Source organism: Oryctolagus cuniculus, chromosome 7 (genome assembly GCF_051225735.1).
Source record: "Oryctolagus cuniculus isolate XC-2025 breed Fujian yellow rabbit chromosome 7, ASM5122573v1, whole genome shotgun sequence".
Classification (NCBI taxonomy): domain Eukaryota; kingdom Metazoa; phylum Chordata; class Mammalia; order Lagomorpha; family Leporidae; genus Oryctolagus; species Oryctolagus cuniculus.
Window position 1 is genome coordinate 31,196,278 of NC_142873.1, and position 25,178 is coordinate 31,221,455.

Genomic DNA, 25,178 nt, shown 5'->3' on the forward strand with positions numbered 1-25,178 from the left:
TATTGTTGTTTTACCAGAATGTGATGATATAAGAACAGAAACATGAGACCATGAAATAACTTCCCTGCCCTACATAAAAGGGAGTTGATTATGTATAGAAAGAAGAAGTAGGGGCTGGCGTTGTGACAAAGCTGGTTAAGGCACCAACTGTGATGCCAACATCCCTTATGTGCATTTGTGTCTGAGTTGCTCCACTTCGGATCCACCTCCCTGCTAATGTCCTGGGAAAAACAGTAGAAGAGGGCTCAGGTGTTTGGGTCCTGCCAACCACATGGGAGACCTGGAAGAAGCTCCAAGCTTTGGCCTGGCCCAGTCCTGGCCACTGCGCCATCTGGGAAGTGAACCAACAATTGGAAGATGTCTTTCTCTCCCTCTGAGTTTCAAATAAAAAATTAATCTTAAAAAAATAGTAAAAATTTTCAAATGATGACAAAAGGGAATGACTGCGTTGGCATGTTATTATGGCCAAAATCTAACATTCAAAATCTAACATTACCAGATTTACACAGGAATATTAATTAACTTTTCGAAGGAAAAAAAAGAGCTAGCAGCCATAAGTACTCATTTATTTAAACATTTAGGAAATGTGAACAGCAATATCAATGTAGGCTCTAATGTCACTACATGACTGTGAAAAACTCTTTTATTATAGGTGGGCATTTAAGCAGAGAAGAGGTCAGCTGAAATGCCCTTATCAGAGTATGTGGGTCTGATTCTCAGGTCCAGTTCCTGATTCTAGCTTCTTGCCAATGCAGACTCAGGGAGGCAGTGGGTGATGGATCACGTAACTGGATCCCTGCCACCCATATGGAAGATGTGCACTGAGGCGCTGGCTCCCAGCTTTGGCCCAGTCCAGCCCTAGCCATCGTGGGCATTTTGAGAATAAATCAGCGAATCGGGGTTCTGTCTGCCTCGTTCTCTTTTTCTCTCCCCACTCCCACCCCAAATAAAATTAAAAAAAAAAAAAAAAAAAAAAAAAAGAATTTCTGGCTCTTGGCTTCAGTCTGGCCTAGATCTAGCTGTTGTAGCGATTTGAGGAGTGAACCAGTAGATGGAAGATCTCTCTCTCTCACTCTGTATTTCAAAATATATATATACATATATATATATATTTAACCAATTTATTAGCTATAGCAGTAGTAAATGTTTGCTCCTCAAAATATAAATAAAATCATGGATTAGTTTATATATTTATCTCTCTGGCAAACACTGCTACCAATCTGTCCCTCTAACAGTGAGGTTGAATAATCACCATATGCAAGGAAGGGAGGTATAAGCTGCAAGCACATTAGCTTTCTTTTTGAATGGGAAAAGGGAAGCATCTTATTGCACAGTAGCAGTATTAATAAAAGTTCTACCAGCTGCTTCAGGACACTTGACGGTAATAACCTGCAGCATGAGGGTCCTGTGAAGAGCCCTCAAGTGAAGCCTGATCAGAAGTGGAAGACTGTTGTTGGGCACGTGCAGCTAGTTCCTGCTGCCTCTGCTGCTCGGCCTTCTTAAGCCTCAGTTGTTGCAGGCGCTTACGGAGTAAAGCTATCTCAGGGCCCCTTAGAAATTCTGACACAAACAGGAAAAGAAAGGTGAAAAAGACAGTAAGAAAACAGAAAGTAATAAGAATCTGATTACACATTAAAGAACAGAAAGATATAAATAAAACACATCTCATAGAGGAATCCTGAAAACAAATTACCAATAAAAAAGAAATTCCTGATCATTAAATAACGAGACAAACTATATACACAGAGCTTTAACTATGGTGAATGATATATATATATATATTTCTCTAAGAATATTTAAACAAACAGGATAAAAATAAGGTACTTCATAAGTAAAAAAAAGATTTTAAAATCAACATTTCTTCCCTCACTAATGTGACCTCTTTTTTAAAACAAAATGATAAAACATCAGTCAAATCAACTAATCTATACAGAAGAGTATAAGCTACTTCACTAATTCAAACCAAGTAACAGTTAAAATTCAATTGTAATAAAGTTTGGAAGTATCTTAGAGAACTCTTTAAAAGTTGAAAGTTAAATATTCTTCAGATAAATGTCCCTTTTTATGTTAGAACTGCCATTTACCTTTTCATTAAGTGAAAAATATATAGATCATCAGTATTTTTTTTTTTTTCTTTTTGACAGGCAGAGTGGACAGTGAGAGAGAGACAGAGAAAAAAGTCTTCCTTTACCACTGGTTCATTCCAATGGCTGCTGCAGCTGGCGCACTGCGCTGATCCAAAGCCAGGAACCAGGTGCTTTTCCTGGTCTCCCATGTGGGTGCAGGGCCCAAGCACTTGGGCCATCCTCCACTGCCCTCCCGGAGCACAGCAGAGCGCTGGACTGGAAGAGGAGCAACCGGGACAGAATCCGGCGCCCCGACCGGGACTAGAACCTGGTGTGCTGGCGCCGCAGGCAGAGGAATAACCTATTGAGCCGTGGCGCCAGCCTTTTTTTTTTTTTTTTTTTTTTTGGATTATCAGTATTTTATTAACCTTTATCTGAAGAAGTGATCATAGAGGCCAGCAGTGTGGCACAACAGGTTAAATTCCCATTTGCAATATTGGCATCCTATATCAGAGTGTGGGTTCCAGTCTTGGCTATCCCACTTCTGATCCAGCGTCCTGCTAATGTGCCTGGGAAGGCAGCAAAAAAGATGGCCCAAGTATTGGGCCCCTCCCACCCATATGAGAGAACAGGATGGAATTCCTGGCTTCTGGCTTTGGTCTAGCCTACACTTGGCTGTTGCCGCCATCTGGGGAATGAACTAGTGGATGGAAGACTCTCTGTCATTCTGTCTTTCAAATAAATCTTTAAAACAAAAAATCATAGATTTTTCTAAAAATTATAGATGAAATTCTATAAAATTAAGATGAAATGCTGCAAATATATTGCTTCAATGTGTCCTGTGGGGATAACTGCTATGAATTAAACTGGCAAAGTAGGAAAGAGATGGTAGGAGAGATGTTTTTTACACATGGTCACTAGGGACAGCTTCTCTCATAGATGCCATCTGAATAAAGACTTCAAGGACATGGGTGTAAACCACATGAGTATCTAAAGGCAAATTGTTCTAAGTGAGAGAACAAGTGCAAATGCTCATGTGAGACATGTATCGGGATGTCAAACACATTTTAAAGACAGAGGCAGAAAAATTCACTGATAGTCTGCATGTAGAGTGATCCCCTAGTTTTTGGCATAGTAACACAGAAAAAACAAGAGTTGTCATTTGTTGCAATGGGAAACAAGTAATACTGGGTGAAAGAAACGCATAAATTGGCATCCACATGGAGAAATTTAGTGGAGAATGAACAGAAGAGTCTAGAATTCAGAGAAATAAATGTGCATGTCACTTCAAGCCTCCTAAAAATTAAGTGATGACAGAAAAGAGGCCTATCAGTTGAATTCAATATTTAAGAGGAAAAAAAAAACAACAGAAAGAATAAGAAAAAACAAGCAAAAAAACCCAGAAAGAATAAAAAAAAACAGGCCACAGAGATGGGCCTGGAGAACTAAAATGACTAAAATTCTTCAGGCTAAGTAAAGAAAGTGGGTAAAGAAGGTTGGAATAAGCAGTTCTCTCAAATACTGCTGGTATATCAAGAAAGATAACTGAGATCTAACCATGGGATTATGCACCTCTGGAAGTCACTAAGGATCTTGACAGGAGCTGGTTTGTGAAATAAGAGGGATCAAAAACTGACTGCAACAGGTTTAAAACAAAGGAGAAGTAATGGAATAGAGACATAAAGCATATGCACCCTGCGCAAGTCTTGCTGTCAGCGCTCCACAGAAATGGGATGGCTGCTGGGAGAGAAAAGTCAGGGGAGGTTTGAGCGCTGCGGCTGGGGAGGAAATCCACACCCTTACAGTCTCATGAACAATGTTTAACTATGGGGTGCGGCAGGGGGAGGTGAGGGCATGATGCTTGACAGGAAAGATGTTCTTGAGCAGACCAAAGCAGATGAATGCCTGTGGTTAAGAGGAGGAACTGATTTTACATAGATGCATAAAATCTTCATCAACTATAAATAAAGAACAGGCAAAGAATATTGGCAGAGATGTCAATAGTTGTAGACTTCTCGTAGCAATATGTAGAATTTCTCTTAGTAAGTAACACTAGCAGTGAATTAGAAAACTACCAAATAATTCTCAGCCTTTTATAAATAGATTGTGAAAGCACAAAATTAAGTTTACTGTTTCTGAAGTCAATCATGCCAGAGACTGTAACCTCTTGTTCACCATGACCTGTATTTACAAGGAATTTTATTAAATGAGCAAACTGGTAGCTAAGATTTAATATAAAATTCAAGTATCATCATAATATCTCAACATGATTACTTCCAGGAAAAATCTCCAGTATCAAGTTGAATGGTATTTCCTGACAAACAAATGGTGATGCTCAGTAGCTTAGTGCCTTCTTTAAATGTATGTCTAGTTGCCTTAACTATAGTCAGCACAATAGTAATGCTTACAGCAACAGAAAACAAAGCATTATTATAGTCATAAGGTCTGTTGTTTTATACTTCAAAAGAAATCATAGAGACAGAGTTCACATAGGTCTAAATTTACTTAAAAACCGGAAATATTACAGAAATTTCACCCAGTTTATTATAGCTTCCAACTGCCTCTTCCAACTACATTTAGAACTGTTTTATGTGGATACTGTCTGTATTCTAGAACCACTTAGTGATACAGTAAATAAGTAACAGATTCTAGATGCATGCAGTGATGTTCTGTAACTTGGAAAAACAAGATCTAGTTATAGTAATTTTATAAACCATCTATTCAATGTTTCTAGTACTTTTGAAAGAAGAATTTGTCTATTTTAAAGATTAGTTGTATGATGGCCTTTACACCTCTGGTTGATGTTAAAAAAAAAAAAGGCCGGAAGAGAACTTACCACATAGTTGATTAGGAAAGGCAAGTATGGAATTAACATCTCTAACCAGACATATCATATTAAACAAACTGTTCTGCTACCAGTTTGCAGTATTAAAGCAGTTAAGACACACAGACACACAGACACACACACACACACACACAATGCATTATTTAAAAATGCATATACAAACATATCATTTCCAAATGTGAGAACATTGTAAATCTGGACAATTAGAGGTTTTGTTAACATAGGCCAAATAGAAGAATAAATACAATGAATACCTTGGGTTGAATTTTGAAAGCAACACACTCAATACAGTCTCAGGAAATGCTACAGAAGACTTGTCCTTCCATCTCCTGAAACTGCCAACCCTACTCTTACCTTCTTCTGAAAGCACCCAGGCTATTCTTTGTAACAGTCTAATTCCTCGGTGATAGAAGAATAATAAAAATAGCTACTGTTGACCCCACAAAGGTCTAATTGGCTCTAACTTCACATCCTGACTCTACAATACATAAGTTCTTCTGTCCTGGACACTGGATTATTGTAGTATCTACTTTGGTAATACTTTATCTGCCTGCCACCAATCTCATTCTTCCTTCTTGTCCTGGAGTTCTTTGTGTATTTCTTCTCTTAAATTGACCACTCCTTCACTGACTGTACTTTTAGCTTTCCCAAAGTGGCACTCAACCTAGTTTATCCCTGCTTGTTTCTAAACAATACATAGCCTTTGCCTAGCATGACTTGCTCCTGATCCTACTTGAAGGAAACTGCAGGTATTTAGGCTTTGAAAGATTTGTTTTAATATGTTGCATATAACAGACTCCTTATTCCCCTACAACTTTTCTACAGAATTAAATTTAGTTATAATGACTCTGGATAGGGATACATAAATTTGCAAATTCGAGCAATCATTTGTAAATAAGCAGGAATTTACATACAAATATCTATCTTTTTAAAACTACACTCTCATAATCTGAGGGGTCTATTTAATTAGAAACACAAGGTTACTTTAAGTAACTCACTTCTCAAGATGAGCCCTCAAAACTGAATTTCAAACGTACTGGTATCCTCCATTCAATCCAAAATTATCCCCTTCTGCAATCACATTCTTAAAACAGGTTAAAATGAAAACATAGGGACTGAAATGATGACTTCATTAAATACTCAAAGCAGTTTCTTAATTTGTGAAAATTTGCAAATAATGTATTAAATGAAAACATTACCTGGCTGAGTTTAAGAAATAGCTAAAAGTGATGTCTGATAGGTACTGCTCAGAAAAAAGAGAAATAATGTACAGTTACTTTGAAATATTTTAAGATTTCATTTTAAACTAAATAGTTTCAGTTCTCAGTAATATCTTTCTGATTTATAAACTTAACAATTTTAAAGCCACATTTAAAAAATGTTAGTTTACTTTCATCTACTTGAACAAACAAAAGGGCAGGAGGGAGAGGGAGAAGGAGAATGGTATCTTTCACTGGTTCACTCCCCAAATGCTTCCAGCAGCCAGGGCGAGGTCAGGCCAAAATCAGTAGACTGGAACTACAGCGCGGTCTCCCACATAGGTGGCAGGGCCACAACCATTTGAGCCATCATCTGCCTACCACGATGTATCAGCAGGAAGATGAATTGGAAACAGAGCAGAGAGTAAACTGCACTCCAAAATGGGATATAGACATCCCAAGTGGCAGTTTAATTTACTGTGCCACAATTTCCATTCCTATCACCACATTTTTAAAAGCATAGTCTTTTGTATGGTCATGAAAAGAATATATGTAAGAATCATAACGCCTGTTTAAATTCTGGGCTATCTATATAGAATATGGCATCAGATGTATGACATTTGAATTAAAATTCAAGACTACAAATGGTGAAGAAACAAAATGATCTACCAACTGATTTCAAATTCTACTTGAGTTTATTTATCTTTGTACAGAACTCAAAGCCAATTCTGTAGCCCCCTCAAGATATGCTACTCTTCAGAGCACGTTGTATAATCTTACTTGTGGCTTCATTTTATTTCTTTTGTGACTTATGTTTCTATTTGTCCTTATGTACTCACTTATATATATAATCACAGGATTTTTCAAACTACTTCTGTAATTTCTCTTAAAATGTTTTTGGAACAAGGTAAGAAAAACTATCTACTCAGTCTTTTTTTTTTTTAATCTGACAGGTAGAGTTATAGACAGTGAGAGAGACAGAGAAAGGTCTTCCTTCCGTTGGTTCACTCCCCAAATGGCCGCCACGGCTGGCGCTGCGCCGATCCGAAGCCAGGAGCCAGGTGCTTCCTCCTGGTCTCCCATGTGGGTGCAGGAGCCCAAGCACTTGGGCCATTCTCCACTGCCCCCCAGGCCACAGCACAGAGCTGGACTGGAAGAGGAGCAACCGGGACTAGAGCCCGGCGCCCATATGGGATGCCAGCGCCAGAGGTGGAGGATTAACCAAGTGAGCCAGTGAGCCACGGCAATGGCCCCAATATCTACTCAGTCTTAAGTGGAGTACACAGCCTAAGGCAAAGAGTGGACCCAAAATAATAAATGACTGATATCTAATCATAGCATCTCTCTTAACGTCATCAAATTTGGGGAGTTGAACCTTTTGGAAATATCCAGTTAATAAAGTGGGTATAAAACTGGGACTGGTGTTGTGGGCCAGCAGGTTGAGCCACTGCCTACAATGCTGCCATTCTGTATGACTGCCAGTTTGTCTTGGCTGCTCCACTTCTGATCCAGCTCCCTGCTAGCGTACCTAGGAAAGCAACAGAAGATGGCCCAAGTCCTTGGACTCCTGCACCAACAAAGGAGACCCTGTTAAAGTTCCAAGCACCGGCTAGGGCCCAGCCAAGCCTTGCTTGTTGCAGCCATTCGGGAATGAACGAGCCAGTGGAAGGTAACTCTTTTTCCCTCTGTCTCACCTTCTCTCTGTAACTCTACCTTTCAAATAGAAATCTTCAAAAATTTATTTATTTACATAAAATAGTTACAGAGAGAGAGGGGGAGAGAGAGAGAGAGAGAGAGAGAGAGAGAGATGTGGGGATCTTCCATCCACTGGTTCACTCCCCAAATGGCCACAGCAGACAGGGCTGGCCCAGGCTGAAGCCAGGAACTTCATCAGGGTCTCACAAGTGGGTGCAGGGGCCCAAAGACTTGGGCCATCTTCTGCTGCTTTCCCAGGTGCATTAGCAGGGAGCTGTATTGGAAGTGGAGCAGCCGAGACAATCTGGCACCAATATGGGCTGCCAGTGTTACAGGAGGTGGCTTACCTCACTATGCCACAACGTTAACCTCAAAAAATTTTTTGAAAGAAGAAACTAAATATATCCTACCTAGCTTACACCACCTTAAGAGAATTAAATGTCTCACAAAACCCTTATTTTAACTTTGTGACTACTTTGTAGGGGAAAAATGGCTTACTCTGAGACCAGAGACAACAAGATGTCTAATGGCTTTGTCTTCATGAGACCATATTTTAATAATAAATCATAACTTGAGATGCCCACATCCCTTATCAGAGGAGTGCCTGGGTTTGAGTTTGGGCTCTATTTTTTATTCCAATTTATTATAGTTCTGCTAGTGCAAACTCCTGGGAACCAACAGGTGACAGCTCAAGTTCTTGGGGCCCTGTGACCCTTATGGCTAACCTGAATGGTGTTCCTGGGTCCCAACTGCCTTGGCTCAGCCCTGGTGCTGCAGGCATTTGGAGGATGGCCCAGCTTTCTCTTTGTTTCTCAAATTTAAATAAATAAATACAGAAGACAAACGAGAAATTTTTATAAGTGTTTCACATGAAAGAAACATGGTTATACCAAAAAGACTTCAGTGTAGAAAGGTAAGATTACTCTACCTAGGGGAGTTATAAAAGGCCTTTCCTGAGTGGCATTTGAACCAAAATTCCTGGAAAAAGGAGTTGGCCATGTGACACACCAGGGAAGGTACAGAGAACAGTAAGAATAAAAGCTCATAAAAAGAGGAAGGGAGAGAGGAGAGGGGGAAAAAAAGCAAGAGGCAAAAGATGATATGGCATATTAAAAGAACTAAAGGAAAGCGGCACATCTGGGCTGTACTGCTCAACAGGGATAGGTGAGGGCAGGGAGACAAGGCCAGAGAGGCAGAAGGCCAGCACCAGGTATGCACGAGCTTCTCCCTGCGCAGCTGCATGTCTAAATTTAACTAGAAGCCTCTGAAGGGCTTCTCACAGCAAAGTTACATAATCTGATTTAAATTTTTAAAATAATCATTTTGCCTGCTGCTTGGAGAATAAATTACAGGGAACAAGTATAGCTGCAAATCAAGGAAGAAACAAGGAAGGATGGTGAGATACAAACCAGCAAGGACTTGAAGACTAATTTGGTATAAGAGGTGAAAGATCAAGAGTAACTCTTCGGTTATTAAAATAAGCAAACAAATGAATACCACGACATATAAGTCATAAAAGGACCAAGATAGAACAGATTAGGGGACAGGAAGGGCAGGAAGCTAAATTAACTTGGACATGTTAATGAGATGTCTCAAGAAAGGCAGAAAGGAAGTGTAAAAATAGTAGTTAGGTGGAGTAGCCTGGGCTTCCAGGTACAGATCAGGTTGTAAAAAAAAAAAATATATATATATATATATATATAGAGAGAGAGAGAGAGAGAGAGGCAGGCAGAGTGGACAGTGAGAGAGAGAGAGAGAGAGAGAGAGAGAAAGGTATTCCTTTGCCGTTGGTTCACCCTCCAATGGCCGCCGCGGCCGGTGCACTGCGCCTATCTGAAGGCAGGAGCTAGGTGCTTATCCTGGTCTCCCATGGGGTGCAGGGCCCAAGCACTTGGGCCATCCTCCACTGCACTCCCTGGCCACAGCAGAGAGCTGGCCTGGAAGAGGGGCAACCGGGACAGAATCCGTCGCCCAGACCGGGACTAGAACCCGGTGTGCCGGCGCCGCAAGGCGGAGGATTAGCCTGCTGAGCCACGGCGCTGGCCAGTTGTAAATATGTTTTTAAGAGTCATGAATTTAAGAAGAGATATTAAGGCTATAGAGGAACTGATACAACTACTCAAGGACAGAGGATTTGTAGATATAAGAGAGCCAAGACTAAAGTGTTCAATAATAATACTCAAAATTAGAACAAGAAACACAAACAATGGTTGCTGGAAACCAGGCAGTAGAGAAAGAAAAATGTTTCAAGAACAGAGAGACAGAAAATGTGAAATGCAATTGGGTCAAAAAGATCTAATAAGAGAATAACAGAAAAACAGTCTCTAAATTTAGCAAGATGGAGGTCAACAGTGACTGTGGCAAGTTTCAACAGAAAGCAGGTTTCAAAGGCAGAATGGGGTTGGTCAATAAATAAACTGAAGATGCCAGGAAAACAGAAAGTACATGTGAGCAACTGCTTTTGAGGATGATTACATAGAAAGAACAGAGAAATAAGGTAGCAATTAGAAGGGCATGTGGCATAATTGAGATGATTTTTTGCAAAAGGAGATAAGGACTAAAGGAACGGCAGAAAAGGCAATGATAATGATGCTGGAGAAACAGCAAAGGCCTTGAGCCACTGGAAAGGGATGGGAATTGGACGAGGTACCTTCTGATAGGAGCAGACACAGTTCTTTCAAAATGTGTTTCTGTTTCTATCTCAGACAATAGGAGTAAAGCTCCTAGAAAACTGTTGGGAGTCCACAGTAGGAAAATGAATGCTTTCCTTTTCACTGTGAATGAGCGAAGAACATTGGGGTGGGGCAAGAGCAAGGGGAGTATTGAAAGTTCTAGAGCCATGAGAGAGTAAAGAGACATTCTGCATAGCTAGAGAGCAACAGTACTGAAAAACCACTCTGAATCACAGTGCTGAACATCCAGTTCAAATCTGTAGTCATGTTTCTCTTGACTATCACAAAATGACTCAGTTGTAAACTAAGAAAAGGCAGACAATCAGGTTTATCATAGGTGGGGTTCTCTCAGGGAAGATTTTCACATCCCCCTGCCGCTTTCCTCCACAGCAGTAAAAAGGACAGAGGCAAGGCAAGGCAGACAGCATGAACAGTTATGCAAAGGAGCATCCAGAGCAAGGCAAGAATGCACAGGAGCATACTTTATTCTCCCTCCCTGCAGGTCAACACTAAATATTATGGCTCTAGGTGATACTCCCACTTATTATATTCCCCAATAGCTAATTCCCAATATACACAAATCCATCTGCACTTAACATGCAGGTACAAGAGAATGGAGAAAAAGAACAGAACAAAACAAATTTAGCCCCTTACTGTTAAAATGTAGGACTCTGTGATAATACAAAGGCAATTATAGACATAACATTTAAATTATTACATCTATACCACATCATTTTCCTTTGTACCAATCCTATCTTGATAACATGAAAACATTCCAATCATCCATAGGTTAATTAACCAAATTTTCAATAATTTCCCATTTAAAAATATTTTTTTCTCTGCTAAATTTATGGGCAAATATTTTAAATAATGTTTAAACCACGATTCACGATCATTATTAAAATGTGTTTGTTCTATTTCAATGTTTCAAATGACTTATTTAATACTTGTATTAAACACTGAATGTATCAATTTGAGAAAGCATTAAGTGCATTAAATATCTATAAAATAATTAAAAAGGAAGCATCAAATATGTCACTCACATGTGTGTTTAAGAAGCAAATGGAATTAAAAGAATCAGTGGCCCTTGCAGAAGGGCTAAATAGTTTTCTCAGTAACTTACAATTGACCAAAATCTCTAAGAATATCTCCAAAAATGCCATTACTTTAAAAATTCTTCCTTTTACCAATATTGCATGCCTTGAAAAACAAACAATGTAGCCTCTACTTCTTGAGGCTTGAAGTGCTATGTTGATTAGAGTGTGGAAAACCTCATTTTGTAGCTCAGTGTTAGCTTTATTACTACAGATAAACTGAACGTACTGTTAATAATTGGTATTTGACTCTGGTTTCTATTCCCAAAGAAACTAAAAATGGGGTGATCTGGTATTAGCTTCCAGAGGAAAAGTGACAGATTGGTAACTAAGCTGTTGAGAATTTTTGATATGCTTTAAGCTTAGGCCTGCCAGCTATATCTCTTTTTGATTCTACATCAAGCAAAACACTTCTTTAGAAGAACCTAAAAAAATGAAGAAACATCTTACTGGTTATTAAAATTATGTATACAGTTAAATAATGAGCTATATTTTCATTATCAGGAACACAATCAAGTAAATTTAGAGAAGATCAGTGTTCTGTAACAGTCTATAAAATGATCTTTAAGTATATTAAACTATCAAGACACTATCTGTGTTTTCAGAAGAATTACTTTACATTCTTGCTAGTTGTTAAAAGTCATGCAAGTTAGGCACACTTGAAGTCTGCTTTTAAAACAGCTACATGTTCACATATTACACATCATTTTCCAGCGAAAACTTGATGTGACTTAGTAGCTTTCAAAATACCCTGTAAGAGAGCTTTCATGACCAGAAATCATCAGATGACAAGAGTGTTCTTAAAGAGAAACATTCTCACCAGACTGATGATGTGCATGGGGCCCAGAAGCCTCAGCAGACTGCCTCTGTTCACTGTCTGGAGATGATAACAAAGAAGTAGAATGAGGGCTTTCTGTGGAAGATGAGGTTAAGTGAGCTGGAGCTGATACCGTAGAAGATGTAGACGGCTGAAGCAACTGATCAGAAGGAGCATCTACATCCATTGCAGTTTCACCCGCTTCCAAATCAGGACTTGATGGGACAGTAGGAACAGCTGAAACATCTGACTGACTTGCTCCACCTTCAAAAAAACATATGTCAACTTTAAATGCCTTCCAAACATTTCTAAGGAGATGTGTTCAGAATTCACTCACATGCATACAGAAATAATTACAGGCTATCGGTAACACCCACTAGTGGCCTGCTCCATCTGACTAAACATTCTAACCAAGAGGGGCAAAAATCTATCTAGAACACATCCTTGCTAGAACAATCAACCTCTCCAGTTACACAAAACTTGTTTATAGGATTCTAAGGATCTGGCACTGTGGCATCGCGAGTAAGGTACCAAAATCCTGTATGGGCACTGGGTCCAGTCCCGCCTGCTCCACTTCTAATCCAGCTCCCTGCTAATGCACCTTGGAAAGCAGCAGAACAAGTCCTTGGGCCCCTGAACCCACATGGGAGAATCGGACACACTCCTGGCTTCAGACTGGCCCAGCTCCAACCGTTGAGGACATTTGGGGACTGAACCAGTGGATAGAAAATCTCTCTCTCTCTCTGTAACTTTTCCTTTCAAAAAAATAAATCTTCAAAAAAATGTTGCCTATTTCTATTTTCACATTCCCACACTGCACAAATAAAAGAAAATGGGAATCTCATTCTTCTGGAGATAAGCAAACAGTAAGTAGGGCTATGTCTAGCAGAATCAGATGAGACAAATTATTCAATACCTTCTTGTCTTCTATTTCTACTTCTACTTCTACACAGCGCAATAGAAACATAGTGTCATCAACGTGGTTTAATTTAGGTGATACAAATGAAACTGGCTTCAACAAACAATTTTTGCCAGGTTTCTGATGACTTTAATTAGAAGGAAAATTACCTCTGGGTCGAGATCTTCCTCGTCCTCTATTACTCTGTGCAACTTCACTTGCTTCTTCAAACCATCTTGATAACATGTCAGACATTCTCTGCATCAATGACACGTTGGGACTTTGTTCTCCTATTATATAACACATGTTTTATTAGTTGTTGTTAGTCAGGATCTATCTATCACTAATGCAAAATCTAGAGTTAAAAGGCTCCAAAATGGAAGCAATAAAGAAAATTGCTTAAACAAACTATATGAATGTATATAAACCCATTAGCACCATATCACATTTTTTAGTAAGTGCATATATGACTGATAATCTATATGTCAAATTCCTTAAGAACAGGGCTCACCTGTCTTCATCCTTGCCTATTCTTAGGTACCTTACACACCACCGCACAACTACCCAAGATGCCCAGAACAGAGGCAGTCTACTGAGGCATCTGGTCACCATATACATGATCAGTCTGGTGAGAATGTTTCTCTAAGTTCTATGTCCATCTAGGAACGGTTCTTGAATACTAAGTTGAAGAAATTAAAAAGAGGTGTTCCTTCTCATTAAATCACCATTATCAAACATCAAATATTCTAAACACAAAACACATTATCAAACACAAAACAGCCTCAGATATTTGCATGAATTCCTGTTTTACTGAGTTGTTTCTCAACATCACTTGCTTCTGTAATCAATTTCTAGTTTTTGAGAATAATAATACCAGAAAATACTTTTGCTTTTCTCTCACTCCTTTTCCTTCTTCAAATAAAGTTTTTCCTTAAGAGTACTTCAAGTCAAAAGAATGCTGTCAAATTTAAAATGTGGCAACTCTATTTTATTATAATTCAAAATGGAAATCTTTTCTTCTTTCATTTCTGTGTAAACAGAACTTACCTTATACTTTATTACCTCTATATAATATAGCTTAATATTTTAAGCATGTATTAGAAAATAGTATCAAGGATAACCTAATTGAGAATATGCTTTTTGACAAAAAGAGGTCTCAGATATCATTGGAATAACATTTTTGGCTACAGGTTCAGTTACAAAACACACAGATTAATTCCATTCGAAAATAATTAATTAATTCTATTCTAAAATCTGCCATCTTAAAGAAGCCAAGGCAGTTTTTTAAGCTTGTCAAATGCGGGGCCGGTGCTGTGGCTCACGTGGTTAATCCTCCGCCTGCGGTGCCGGCATCCCACATGGGCACCAGTTCTAGTCCCGGTTGCTCCTCTTCCAGTCCAGCTCTCTGATGTGGCCTGGGAAGGCAGTGGAGGATGGCCCAAGAGTTTGGGCCCTGCACCCACATGGGAGACCAGGAAGAAGCATCTGGCTCCTGGCTTCAGATTGGCGCAGTGCGCTGGCCGTAGCAGCCATTTGGGGAGTGAACCAACGGAAGGAAGACCTTCCTCTCTGTCTCTCTCTCTCACTGTCTATAACTCTACCTGTCAAATAAATAAATAAAAATAATAATAAACTTGTCAAATGCACCTGAAAGGAAAAAAACGTTCATGTGCTGTTATAAGAATGTTTGGGAATAGCACTGTGGTGTAGCAGGTAAAGCTGCCACCTGCAGTGCCAGCAAGCATCCCATGTGGGCACTAGTTCAAGTCCCGACTGCTTCATTTCCCATCCAGCTCTCTGCTGTGGCCTGGGAAAGCAGTAGAAGATGGCCCAAGTCCTTGGGCCCCTGCACCCTCATGGGAGACCTGGAAGAAGCTCCTGGCCTCAGACTGGCGCAGCTCTGGCCGTTGTGGCCATCTGGGAAGTGAATCAGCTATGGAAGCCCTCCCTGTCTCTGCCTCTCTGTAACTCTGCCTTTCAAATAAATAAATCTTTAAAATCATAATTTTTCATTATCTTATACCAAAACAAGCTGACCAAAACATAGTTACCATCTCGTTCTCGTTCACTCTCAGGCCTTGCTCTGGGTCCAGTATCTGACCAATCACCACGAAGTCTCAAACGCTTAACTGGCGGCTGTCGTAACTAAAAGATAGGTAGATTCCATGTAAGTTAGAAAGGAAAGCATTTGCTCTCAATGCTGACAGTGTTAAAACCAGCATCACATATCAGAATGTCTGCTTCAAGTCCCGGCTGCTACATTTCTAATCCAGCTTCGTGCTGTTGTGACTGAAAAGGCAACAGAAAATGGCCCAAGAACTTGAATTCCTGCCACTTATCTGGGAGACCTGGAAGGAATTTCAGGCTCCTGGTTCCAGTCTTGCCCAGACCTGGCTGCTGCAGCCATTAGGACAATGAACCAGTGGATAAATCTATCTTTCTCTGTTGCTCCCCTTCTATCACTCAGCACTTCAAATAAATAATCTTCTTTCAAAAGCATACTTCAATAATTATTTCCCTTTCCCTACTTTCTTTATGTAATATGCAAAGGAGATGCTAGATCAAAATATGAAAGGCAGTGAGAAAGGCTAAGTCTTAAGCAAAATTCACAATGATGATAAATATCCATAGTGGCTAACAGCTGATACTTACTATCTTCAATCTAAAAAATCTGAATGCAAATATCTTCTGTATCACTTTCCAGCTGACAACAGGAAGTTATTTCACTACCTCAAGACTTAGTTTTCTATTGTGATGACAAATGCAGTCTGGCTTAACCACATACCTAACAGTGTGAGTTATCATGAGAAAACTATACATGGATTTCAAACATTTTTTTGCACCAAAATAAAATTTTCTTTAACTTTTCAAAGAACTTTTTGAATTATCCTTGTGTATAAAATAAAAAAGTAAAATCAACATAGAGAACACTAAGTGTTATATGGAGAAAAATAAAGTAGATAAAGGAGTAGGAGGCACCAGAGAGTTAAGGTTTGAAATTGAAAATACAGTGGTGAGGCAAATCATCACCACAAAGGTGATGTGAGGGGCCAGTGCTGTGGCACATCAGCTAAGGCTGTCACCTGCAATGCTAGCATCCCATACGGGCAACAGTTCCAGCTGCTCCATTTCTGATCCAGCTCCTTATTAACGTGGCTGGGAGAGCACTGGATGATGCCCCAAGTCCTTGGGCCGTTGTACCCACTTGGGAGACCTGGAAGAAGCTCCTGGCTCCTGGCTTCAGACCCACCCAATTCTGAGCATTGTGGCCATTTGCACAGTGAACCAGTAAATAAATCTTTAATATAAAAGAAAAAAAAAAGAAGGTGATATGAACAAAGATGTAAAATACGTAAGAGAAGAAGAAATCCAGGTATCTATAGGAGAGCATTTCAGGCAGAGAAAGTGCAAAAGCCCTAAGGTAGAAACACACTTGGTGTGCCTGAGTTATAAAGCAGATATGGCTACAGCAGAGTAAAGGAGAGAGCAGCAAGAGCAGTAATGAGGACCAGACAATGTATGGCTTTTAAAAGAAATTCCAGTCATTCATTCGTAAGGCAGTGACAAAGGGAAAGACAGAAAGAGAAAGCAAGAAAGAGAGCACACACTATCTTCCCCCACTGGTCCACTCCCCCAGTGCCCACCAACAGTTAGGGCAGGGCCAAGTCAAAGCCAGGAGCCTACAAGTCAATTGAGATCTCTCACACAGATGGCAAGGACTGAAGTAGCTGAGCCCTTGTCTGCTGCCTTCCCAGGTGTGTTAACAGGAAGGCTGATCAAAAGCACAGCAGCCAGGACTCAAACCAGGCACTCTAATACGGAACAAGGGTGTCCGAAAGCAGCAGGTTAAACCACTACTCCAACACTGACTCCAATGTAAGCACTGTGAAGGACCTCAGCTTTGCTTTGCTATGAGATGGGAAATCACTTAAGAGTGTTGATGCTAAGTAAAGAATGGCAAGGCTTAACATATGTTTCAAAGGATGGCTTTGGCTGCTGTAGAGCTAAAGGACAGTAGCGGGTGAAAGCAGAAAATTGGACAGAAAGCTATTGTAATAATCTGCGACAAGTGAGGGTAGTAGAGTAGTCAGAGTTGCAAAGAGTAGTTAGTATTTTTAGGGTCCAGCTATTCCAACTAGGAAGAAATGACAGAATGAATTCAATAAAGAAGTCTGGTATTGGGAGGGGTGAGAGAGGAAAATGACAAGAATGCTGGAGGAAAAGGAGGAGAGGAAAGATAATAAAAAGAAAAAAAGGAACACAATATAAAGAAACATGAGAAGCATTTAAAAAATGAATGAGGTAAGGCATATATGGAGTGAGCAACTCGATGGAAAATGGTTCTCTCTCAAATAAAATGAAAATGAACAAAATAAAGTTTCTATTTTCTATTATAATAGTTGCCTTTTCTGCTAGTGTTAGAAATGCTGATCTTTCCTATCCACTGCTCTGCACTCATAGAAAAATTTCTTGCTACTAAATAATATTTCAATAATAGTTCATAATACTGTCTTTCTAGAGCCCTACCCCTAGTTATTTGTTACTGTTCTTTAACATATGCTTATGTCCATGTTTCACAAAGCATACATGCCTCAAATACTGGTATTTCACTGGCCTTTAAAAGGATGAAGAGCAATTGAATTAATGTTTCCTATTCTGAATAAAGAACATAGTTTTGAATAAACCTACCTCTTCTCTTCTCTCTTCTGCAGAAGGAGTCTTAAGTTCTCGTGCTGTGTCATCTTTTGGGTCAAAAAGGTATATGTAATCTGAAGAGTAACTAACGAGAATCTCTTGGCCATCTTCACTGTAACATAGAGATGTCACTCTGCAGGATTTATTATTAAGATGGGAAGGAATAAAACGGGCAACCATTCCAGTAGTTCCTCGCCCTGCATAATTCCCTACATAAAGAAAGGGAAAATACTTAAAACTAATAATGTTTAAAAATTCTTAAGTTTTATTAATATGGATTATAAAATATGCAGTTTAATGTGGCACTAGAAAACCAAGTTCTCATAAGATTTTATAACAAAACAAAAAATAACTGTATAAAAATAGAGCTACAAAAACAAATTGACAATTGTCTTGAATTGCAGATTACACAAATGTTACACAAATGTTTTTGTTGAAATAAGAATTAAATACATTAAAGTGATCTATGCTCTCTTTGCCACATCAACTGCGAGAATGAAGACCTTTCTCAGCAATCAGACTGTCGACAACCCAGAAAATGTCGTTATTAGTCTGAAGGGGTGCACAGTAATTGTGAAGGGGCCCAGAGCAACCCTGTGGAGGGACTTCAATCACATCGATATAGAACTCAGTCTCCTGGGAAGGAAAAAGAAGAGGCTCCAGGTTGACAAATGGTGGGGAAATAGAAAGGAACTGGCAACTGTTCACACGATCTGTAGTCACGTACAGAATATGATCAAGGGGGTTACACTGGGCTTCCATAACAAGATGAGGTCAGTGTATGCTCACTTCCCCATCAACATGGTTATTCAAGAGAACGGGTCTCTTGTTAAAATTTGAAATTTCTTGGGTGAAAAGTACATCCGAAGGGTTCGGATGAGGCCAGGTGTTGCCTGTTCAGTGTTTCAAGCCCAGAACGATGAATTAGTGGTTGAAGAAAATGACACTGAACTTGTTTCAAATTCAGCTGCTTTGATTCAGCAGGCAACAACAGTTAAAAATAAAGATATCAGAACATTTTTGGATGGTATCTATGTCTCTGAAAAAGGAACAGTTCAGCAGGCTGATGAATAAGACCTAAAAGTTGTCCGGCTGCAGAAACAAGAACCCAGATTGTGTTTTGTGGCATTTTAATAATGTAATAAAAGATTTAATGATTTGAGAAAAAAGTGATCTTTGATTATAGTCAAACTCTCATTTTCAAAACTTCTCCCAAGATAATTTAACTTTTACAATAGAAAACTTTACATTTATTAGCATACTAGATAGAATACTATTCCAATTTTAATTAATTTTGGTAGTCTTCAATACAGTATAGCAGGATAGGGAAGACTCAACTGATACGTTGTACCGTGGTGTGGGTGGGAGACTACGCAAGGAATGCTGAATTCTAGGAATCCCACAATCCTGCACAATGAATTCTTGTCCTACTCAAAATGTCAACTGTGACCTATTTGTTGAGTAACAATAATTAACTCTATAATTTCAATTTATAGTATTACTGTTTCTACTCAGTCACAGTTCAACAAGCAAAGATCTTATTTGGTATTCCTTTTTCAACAATCTATACCCATGTTTACTGACACTGTTGGTTCCAACCAAGCCCACTTTTATGTCTAACAATATAAAATATGAGAATATATGTACACACATCTGATATTCATGTTATGTGCATGTGAGTGTATAAGTAATCCTGAATGTCCTTATTGAGAAAATGCTAACGAAGCTCGGTTTTTGACTGGCTATTTCAGAAGTGGTTTTGATCCCATAGTGGATGTGGGAAAAAGAGACCTGATTTCAATTAGCTTCAAATTCAATACTGAAGCATTATTCTTTTTTTTTTTTTTTTTTTTTTTTGACAGGCAGAGTGGACAGAGAGAGAGAGACAGAGAGAAAAAGGTCTTCCTTTGCTGTTGGTTCACCCTCCAATGGCTGCCACGGCCAGCGCACCGCGCCTATCCAAAGGCAGGAGCCAGGTGCTTCTCCTGGTCTCCCAAGGGGTGCAGGGCCCAAGCACTTGGGCCATCCTCCACTGCACTCCCTGGCCACAGCAGAGAGCTGGCCTGGAAGAGGGGCAACCTGGACAGAATCCAGCACCCCGACCGGGACTAGAACCCGGTGTGCCGGCGCTGCAAGGCGGAGGATTAGCCTAGTGAGCCATGGCGCCGGCTCAATACTGAAGCATTATTAACAGTACTAAGCTAAACAGGAATAGATAGATCACACACACTATACATTAATACATACTGAAATCACTGTTATAACTTTCCTCTGCATGATATTGATCATTCTTGATTTAAAAATGGCAGAGTTCACCCTCCAGAATTCCTATCTACACAGAACTTCTGGATGTGATCTTATTTGGAAATATGGCAGAAGGACTGGGAGGATGGTACATAAAGATGGAGGCAGAGACTGCAGTGATACATTGAAAAACCAAGGAAAGCCAAGAATCAGCAGCAACCACCTGAAGCCAGGAGACAGGCATGAAATGGATTCTTCCTCAGAGCCTTTAGAACCAACCCTAAGGTATCTTGATTCCAGACAACAAGCTGTCAGAACTGTGCAAGAACAAATTTTGGTTGTACTAAGATATCTGTTCTGTGATAACCTGTCATGGCAGTCCTGTGAAACTAATACACCAAGTTTTTAAAATGGTAAAATGAACTGTAAAACTATCATCTTAATTTTGTGAAGTGCTATTTGTAAATTTTACAACAAAAATATTTAAAACTGAAAATGTTGAAGATTTAGCCTTTAGATTAGAATGTTATTTTCTCTAATGTTACCTGCTTACCTGTAGCTCTTGTGCCCAGCATTCGACGATCATATATTCGTACTGAGCTATCAGAACAACCTACAGCAAGATAATATGGTATTGGTGGACAAATAGCTACAGAGGTGGCAGCACGGCGACAGTTAATCAAAATGTCCTACAAAAGATAGTAACAGTGCCAGTTACATAAATGCACTACTCAATTCAGATGATGACATACATCAATACTTCATCTGGAAGAAAATAACCTTTCTTAGTAATCCTACGACAGCAAAAAAAAAGGAGAAAAACAATAATATGATTTCTTTTTAACTTATTTTTCTATTAGTATTTCTAACAATTGTGCTGTGTGAAACCAAAACAATTATATTGAGTGGATATTCTGCCTTAAAAATTTATCATGCTAGAGAAAACACTTTAAGTTATTGCCCACTGACGTTATGATCCAAGCAAAAAAAAAAAAAAGACATGGAAATATTAAATGATTATAAATTAAAAAGTCATTTTTGAGCAATACAAAATTCATTCTGAAGAGGAAAATAAAAATTATTCCCAAATATGATTAAAATACTTAATAATTATGCCAGATCAGTGGCAGTTACAAACGCTGATAATAATTCAAGAAACTCATGACCTGTATTACCACAATTTGAACCTCATTTTATTTATTTTTTCAAAGATTTTATTTATTTATTTGAGAGGCAGAGTTACAGACAGTGAGAGGAAGAGATAGAGAGAAAAGTCTTCCTTCCATTGGTTTACTCCTCAGATGGCCGCAACGGCCGGAGCTACACTGATCCGAAGCCAGGAGCCAGGTGCCTCTTCCTGGTCTCCCATGCGGGTACAGAGGGCCAAGCACTTGGGCCATCTTCTACTACCATCCAGGCCATAGCAGCAAGCTGGACTGGAAGAGGAGCAGCTGGGACTAGAACCAGTGCCTGTATGGGATGCCAGCGCCACAGGTGGAGGATTAACCCACTGTGCCATGGGGCCAGCCCCTGAACCTCATTTTAAAACTAGCTGTATCACATATGCCACTAATATAATACAACTTAAAATGTTTCTCAGAAATACTTGCTAAATATTCCCATGGTCATGAATAATGAACATCTTAGGAAATGTAAAAACTCATACACCACCAATGTAATGGATGAATGCTATCAGAAATGCCTGTTATTGGTTCATGTGGCAGTTAACTTGGAAGATATAAACCACCTCTGTCTCCAGTAAGTAGTAATGATCATTTTATATGGTACTTACAGTATTTCAATGATAATAATTGTTATTAAAAAACAACAAAAATACTCTGAACTGATTTTAATGTTGTATACTTTTAACATTTCAAAAGCAAAGTAATACGTATGAGGGAACTCTAAAAAGTTTGTGGGGGAAATGTTATTGAAATATAAAGTTTGTTTTAGTGAAAAAAAAAAATTTTGGAAATCCACACAGAGTTTTTTATAATAGGCATTCTGCATGGACTTTTTGAAAGCCCACTTAGCCTTTTTCTTTTTTTGGCGTTTTGCCAGCATGGGCTGGTGCGGCCTTGAGCCTCCAGGGCGTGTGACCTTTGGGCCAACCCCATGCTTCCTGGCCTACATGCTCCTCCACGTGTCTGGCTCCTGATACTTGAACTCTGGTCATGATGGACCATGCAGGAGACAAGGACATTGGCGGTGATGGAGACTGCTCCAGCTTGTGGAGCAAATTTGTTGGATGAGATAAACAGACTTCCAGACCTGGTCAGCAGGGCCTGCACTGCACCCCTCATAAGTGGGAAGCAGCTACAGAAGATATGATTCTATGCCCTCAACATTCCTTGGGATTGAGGGGGTGGTGTCTCTTAGTAGAGAGTGATGTAGGCAGGCACACAGGATAAAAGTGATCAGGTGTGTGAGCTGGAGACCATACCTTTTGCCTCACCCCTGTGTGACCTTATTCCCCAACCTGGCCGTATCTGTTTGCTCACTGGCCAATCAGGTTGATTGGCCCACATATATGCAAAGATTTCTAAACATTTTTGCACCAAAATAAACTTAATTTCATTTTCCATGAACTTTTTGAAATGCTTTTTTTAAAATTAATTAATCTGAGAGGTAGAGTAGTTCATTCCCCAAATAGCTGTAACAGCCAAAGCTGTGCCAATCCAAAGCCAGAAGCTTCTTCCAGGTCTCCCACATGGGTGCAGGGGCCCAAGCACTTGGCCATCTGTTACTGCTTTCCTAGGCCATAGCAGAGAGCTAGCTCAGAAGAGGAGTAGCCGGGACTACAGCCGATAACCATATGGAATGATGGCACCACAGGTGGAGTCTTATCCCACTATGCCACAGTGCCGGCCGTTTGAAGTGCTTTTGTACATACAGATTCTGCAAAAAACAGATCTTCCCAGAATGTCATCACGTATCTCTGCAGAAGCATTAGAAAATATAAAAGCTATCGCCCCTGATATATCCTTGGTTTTAAATTTTCTGTAAGCTTTACTAATTTATTATTTCCAGAACACTGCTCTTAATACATGAAATTGATTTACCACATCTTCCATAACTCTTAAGTTTTTAATGGTTATGAATGACCCTAATTACCAGTTTTTCCTTATATTCTTTGTTGTCTACTGACTTTTATATATAAATGAAAAGATTTACTGAGGCCAGCACTGTGGCATAGAGGGTAAAGTCAGTGCCTGTAGTGCCGGAATCCCAGATGGGCTCCGGTTCAAGTCCTGGCTGCTCTACTTCCAATCCAGCTCCCTGTTAATGCACCTGGGAAAGCAGCAGAAGATGGCTCAAGTGCTTGGGGCCCTGTACCCATGTAGAGACCCGAAAAAAGATCCTGATACCGGCTTCGGATCAGCTCAACTCCAGCCATTGTAGCCATTTGGGGATTCAAACAGCGATTGGAAGATCTCAATCTTTCTCTGTCTCTCTGTAACTCTGCCTTTCAAATAAATAAATCATTTTACAACAAAAACTTTGATTTCTTAACCTTGAATTCCTATTTTCAAGGGGTTTGTGTTCAGAAAAGCACAACTAAATTCTGCTACATTATACACTAAAATAAAAGAATTTGGAGGGCAGGCATTTGGTGCAATGGCTAGGACATCATTTGGGTTTGAGTCCCAGGCTCCTTTGCTTCTGATCCTGCTTCTTCCTAATGTTAACCTTGGGAGGCAGCAAGTGAAGGCTCAAGTAACTTGGATCCCGACCACACACATGGAAGACCCAGACTGAGTGAGCTCTGGGCTCATGGCTTCAGCTTGGCCAAGCCCTGGTTGTTGTAAGAATTAGAGAGTGAACAAATAGATGGAAGATCGACGTTTATGTTTCTGTTATTCTGCATTTCAAATACATCAAATAAAATAACACAACTGATTTTTTAAAAACTGAAACAACTGATTTTAGTATATACTATTTTCTAAGGAACAAGTATACCAAACATTCCTAATAACCTGATATTCTAAACTTACTTCTATACTTAGTTCAATGCTTTTCTATTTGTATATGTATATCAGCATACATACAATAAATGTAACAGAAAAACTGATTACAGAGGCTGATACAGTGGCACAGAACACCAGCATCCCATATCTGACTGCTAGTTCGAGTCCTAGCTGCTCCACTCCTGATCTAGCTCCCTGCTACTGTACCTGGGAAGGCAGTCAAAGATGGATCAAGTATTTGGTCCCCTGCCACTCATGTCTGAGACCTGGATGGAGTTCCTGGCTTTTGGCTTTTGGCTTTGGTCAAGCAATCTGGGGAGTGAACCAGTGGATTGGAGATTTCTGTCTCTCTGTATCACTCTGCGTTTCAAATAAATCAAATAAATTTTTAAAAACATAAAAAAGCGGAGTACAGGTTGGTTAGCAACCTCTTAACCTGATTACTAGTAATTCTTTTTAGATTGTTTGCTAACTTTTAGTAAAAATATACTGAGCATATTCTTATTTATTCCTTTCAAAAATTATTTAACAATAAAGTAACTGCTCTAAATCATGTTTGACAACAAAAAACACTTGGGTTAGTTATCTGGATTCAAAAGACTCAATGAGTCATTCAACATACCATCTATAAATTAAAAAATAGTAAAAAAAAATTATAGTAAAGATATTTTTAGAGAAGTAAGCTAAATTTGAATGCACATGCTGATAAAAGGCTACATCTATTTCTTTACAAAAGAAGGTAAGAAATAATTCTTGGTTTAAAAGGATAAAAAAAAGACACTAAACTACCAGAAGCCTTTATCACACCTACTTGATAAGCCAATTATCTTCAGTGAATGTGCAAACTGATAGAAATTCATACAAGACTAATGCCCTAAGTTTTAATCATACTACAAAAGGGGAGGATATTTCTAAATAAAAATTGGAGGGGGCTGCAGTTTTGGACTAAGCTCAGGTACTGGGCCCCACCAAACTGGGCTAAAAA

At 39.4% G+C, this 25,178-nt stretch overlaps 1 protein-coding gene and 1 pseudogene across 19 annotated transcripts in view; one reads left to right on the forward strand and one right to left on the reverse strand.

Annotated features, from left to right (window-relative positions):
• Positions 1-25,178, reverse strand: part of DCAF6 (DDB1 and CUL4 associated factor 6) — a 117,335-nt gene that overhangs the window by 48,968 nt on the left and 43,189 nt on the right. For 13 of the 19 annotated variants that reach the window (XR_016210426.1, XR_016210425.1, XR_016210427.1 and 10 more), the window contains 5 exons: positions 20,779-20,914; positions 17,976-18,190; positions 15,338-15,431; positions 13,457-13,576; positions 12,392-12,652 (listed from right to left, as the gene is read on the reverse strand). Coding sequence is in view for 15 of the 19 variants with exons in the window: in XM_070077397.2 (XP_069933498.2) it covers positions 12,392-12,652; positions 13,457-13,576; positions 15,338-15,431; positions 17,976-18,190; positions 20,779-20,914 (826 nt within the window). In the remaining 4 variants the exon portion in view is untranslated. Of the gene's footprint in view, positions 1-1,389; positions 1,561-12,391; positions 12,653-13,456; positions 13,577-15,337; positions 15,432-17,975; positions 18,191-20,778; positions 20,915-25,178 lie in introns of all 19 variants that reach the window. The other 6 variants (XM_070077394.2, XM_070077392.2, XM_051857130.3 and 3 more) reach the window with 1 other exon arrangement.
• Positions 18,410-19,167, forward strand: LOC108177649 (large ribosomal subunit protein uL6 pseudogene; annotated as a pseudogene).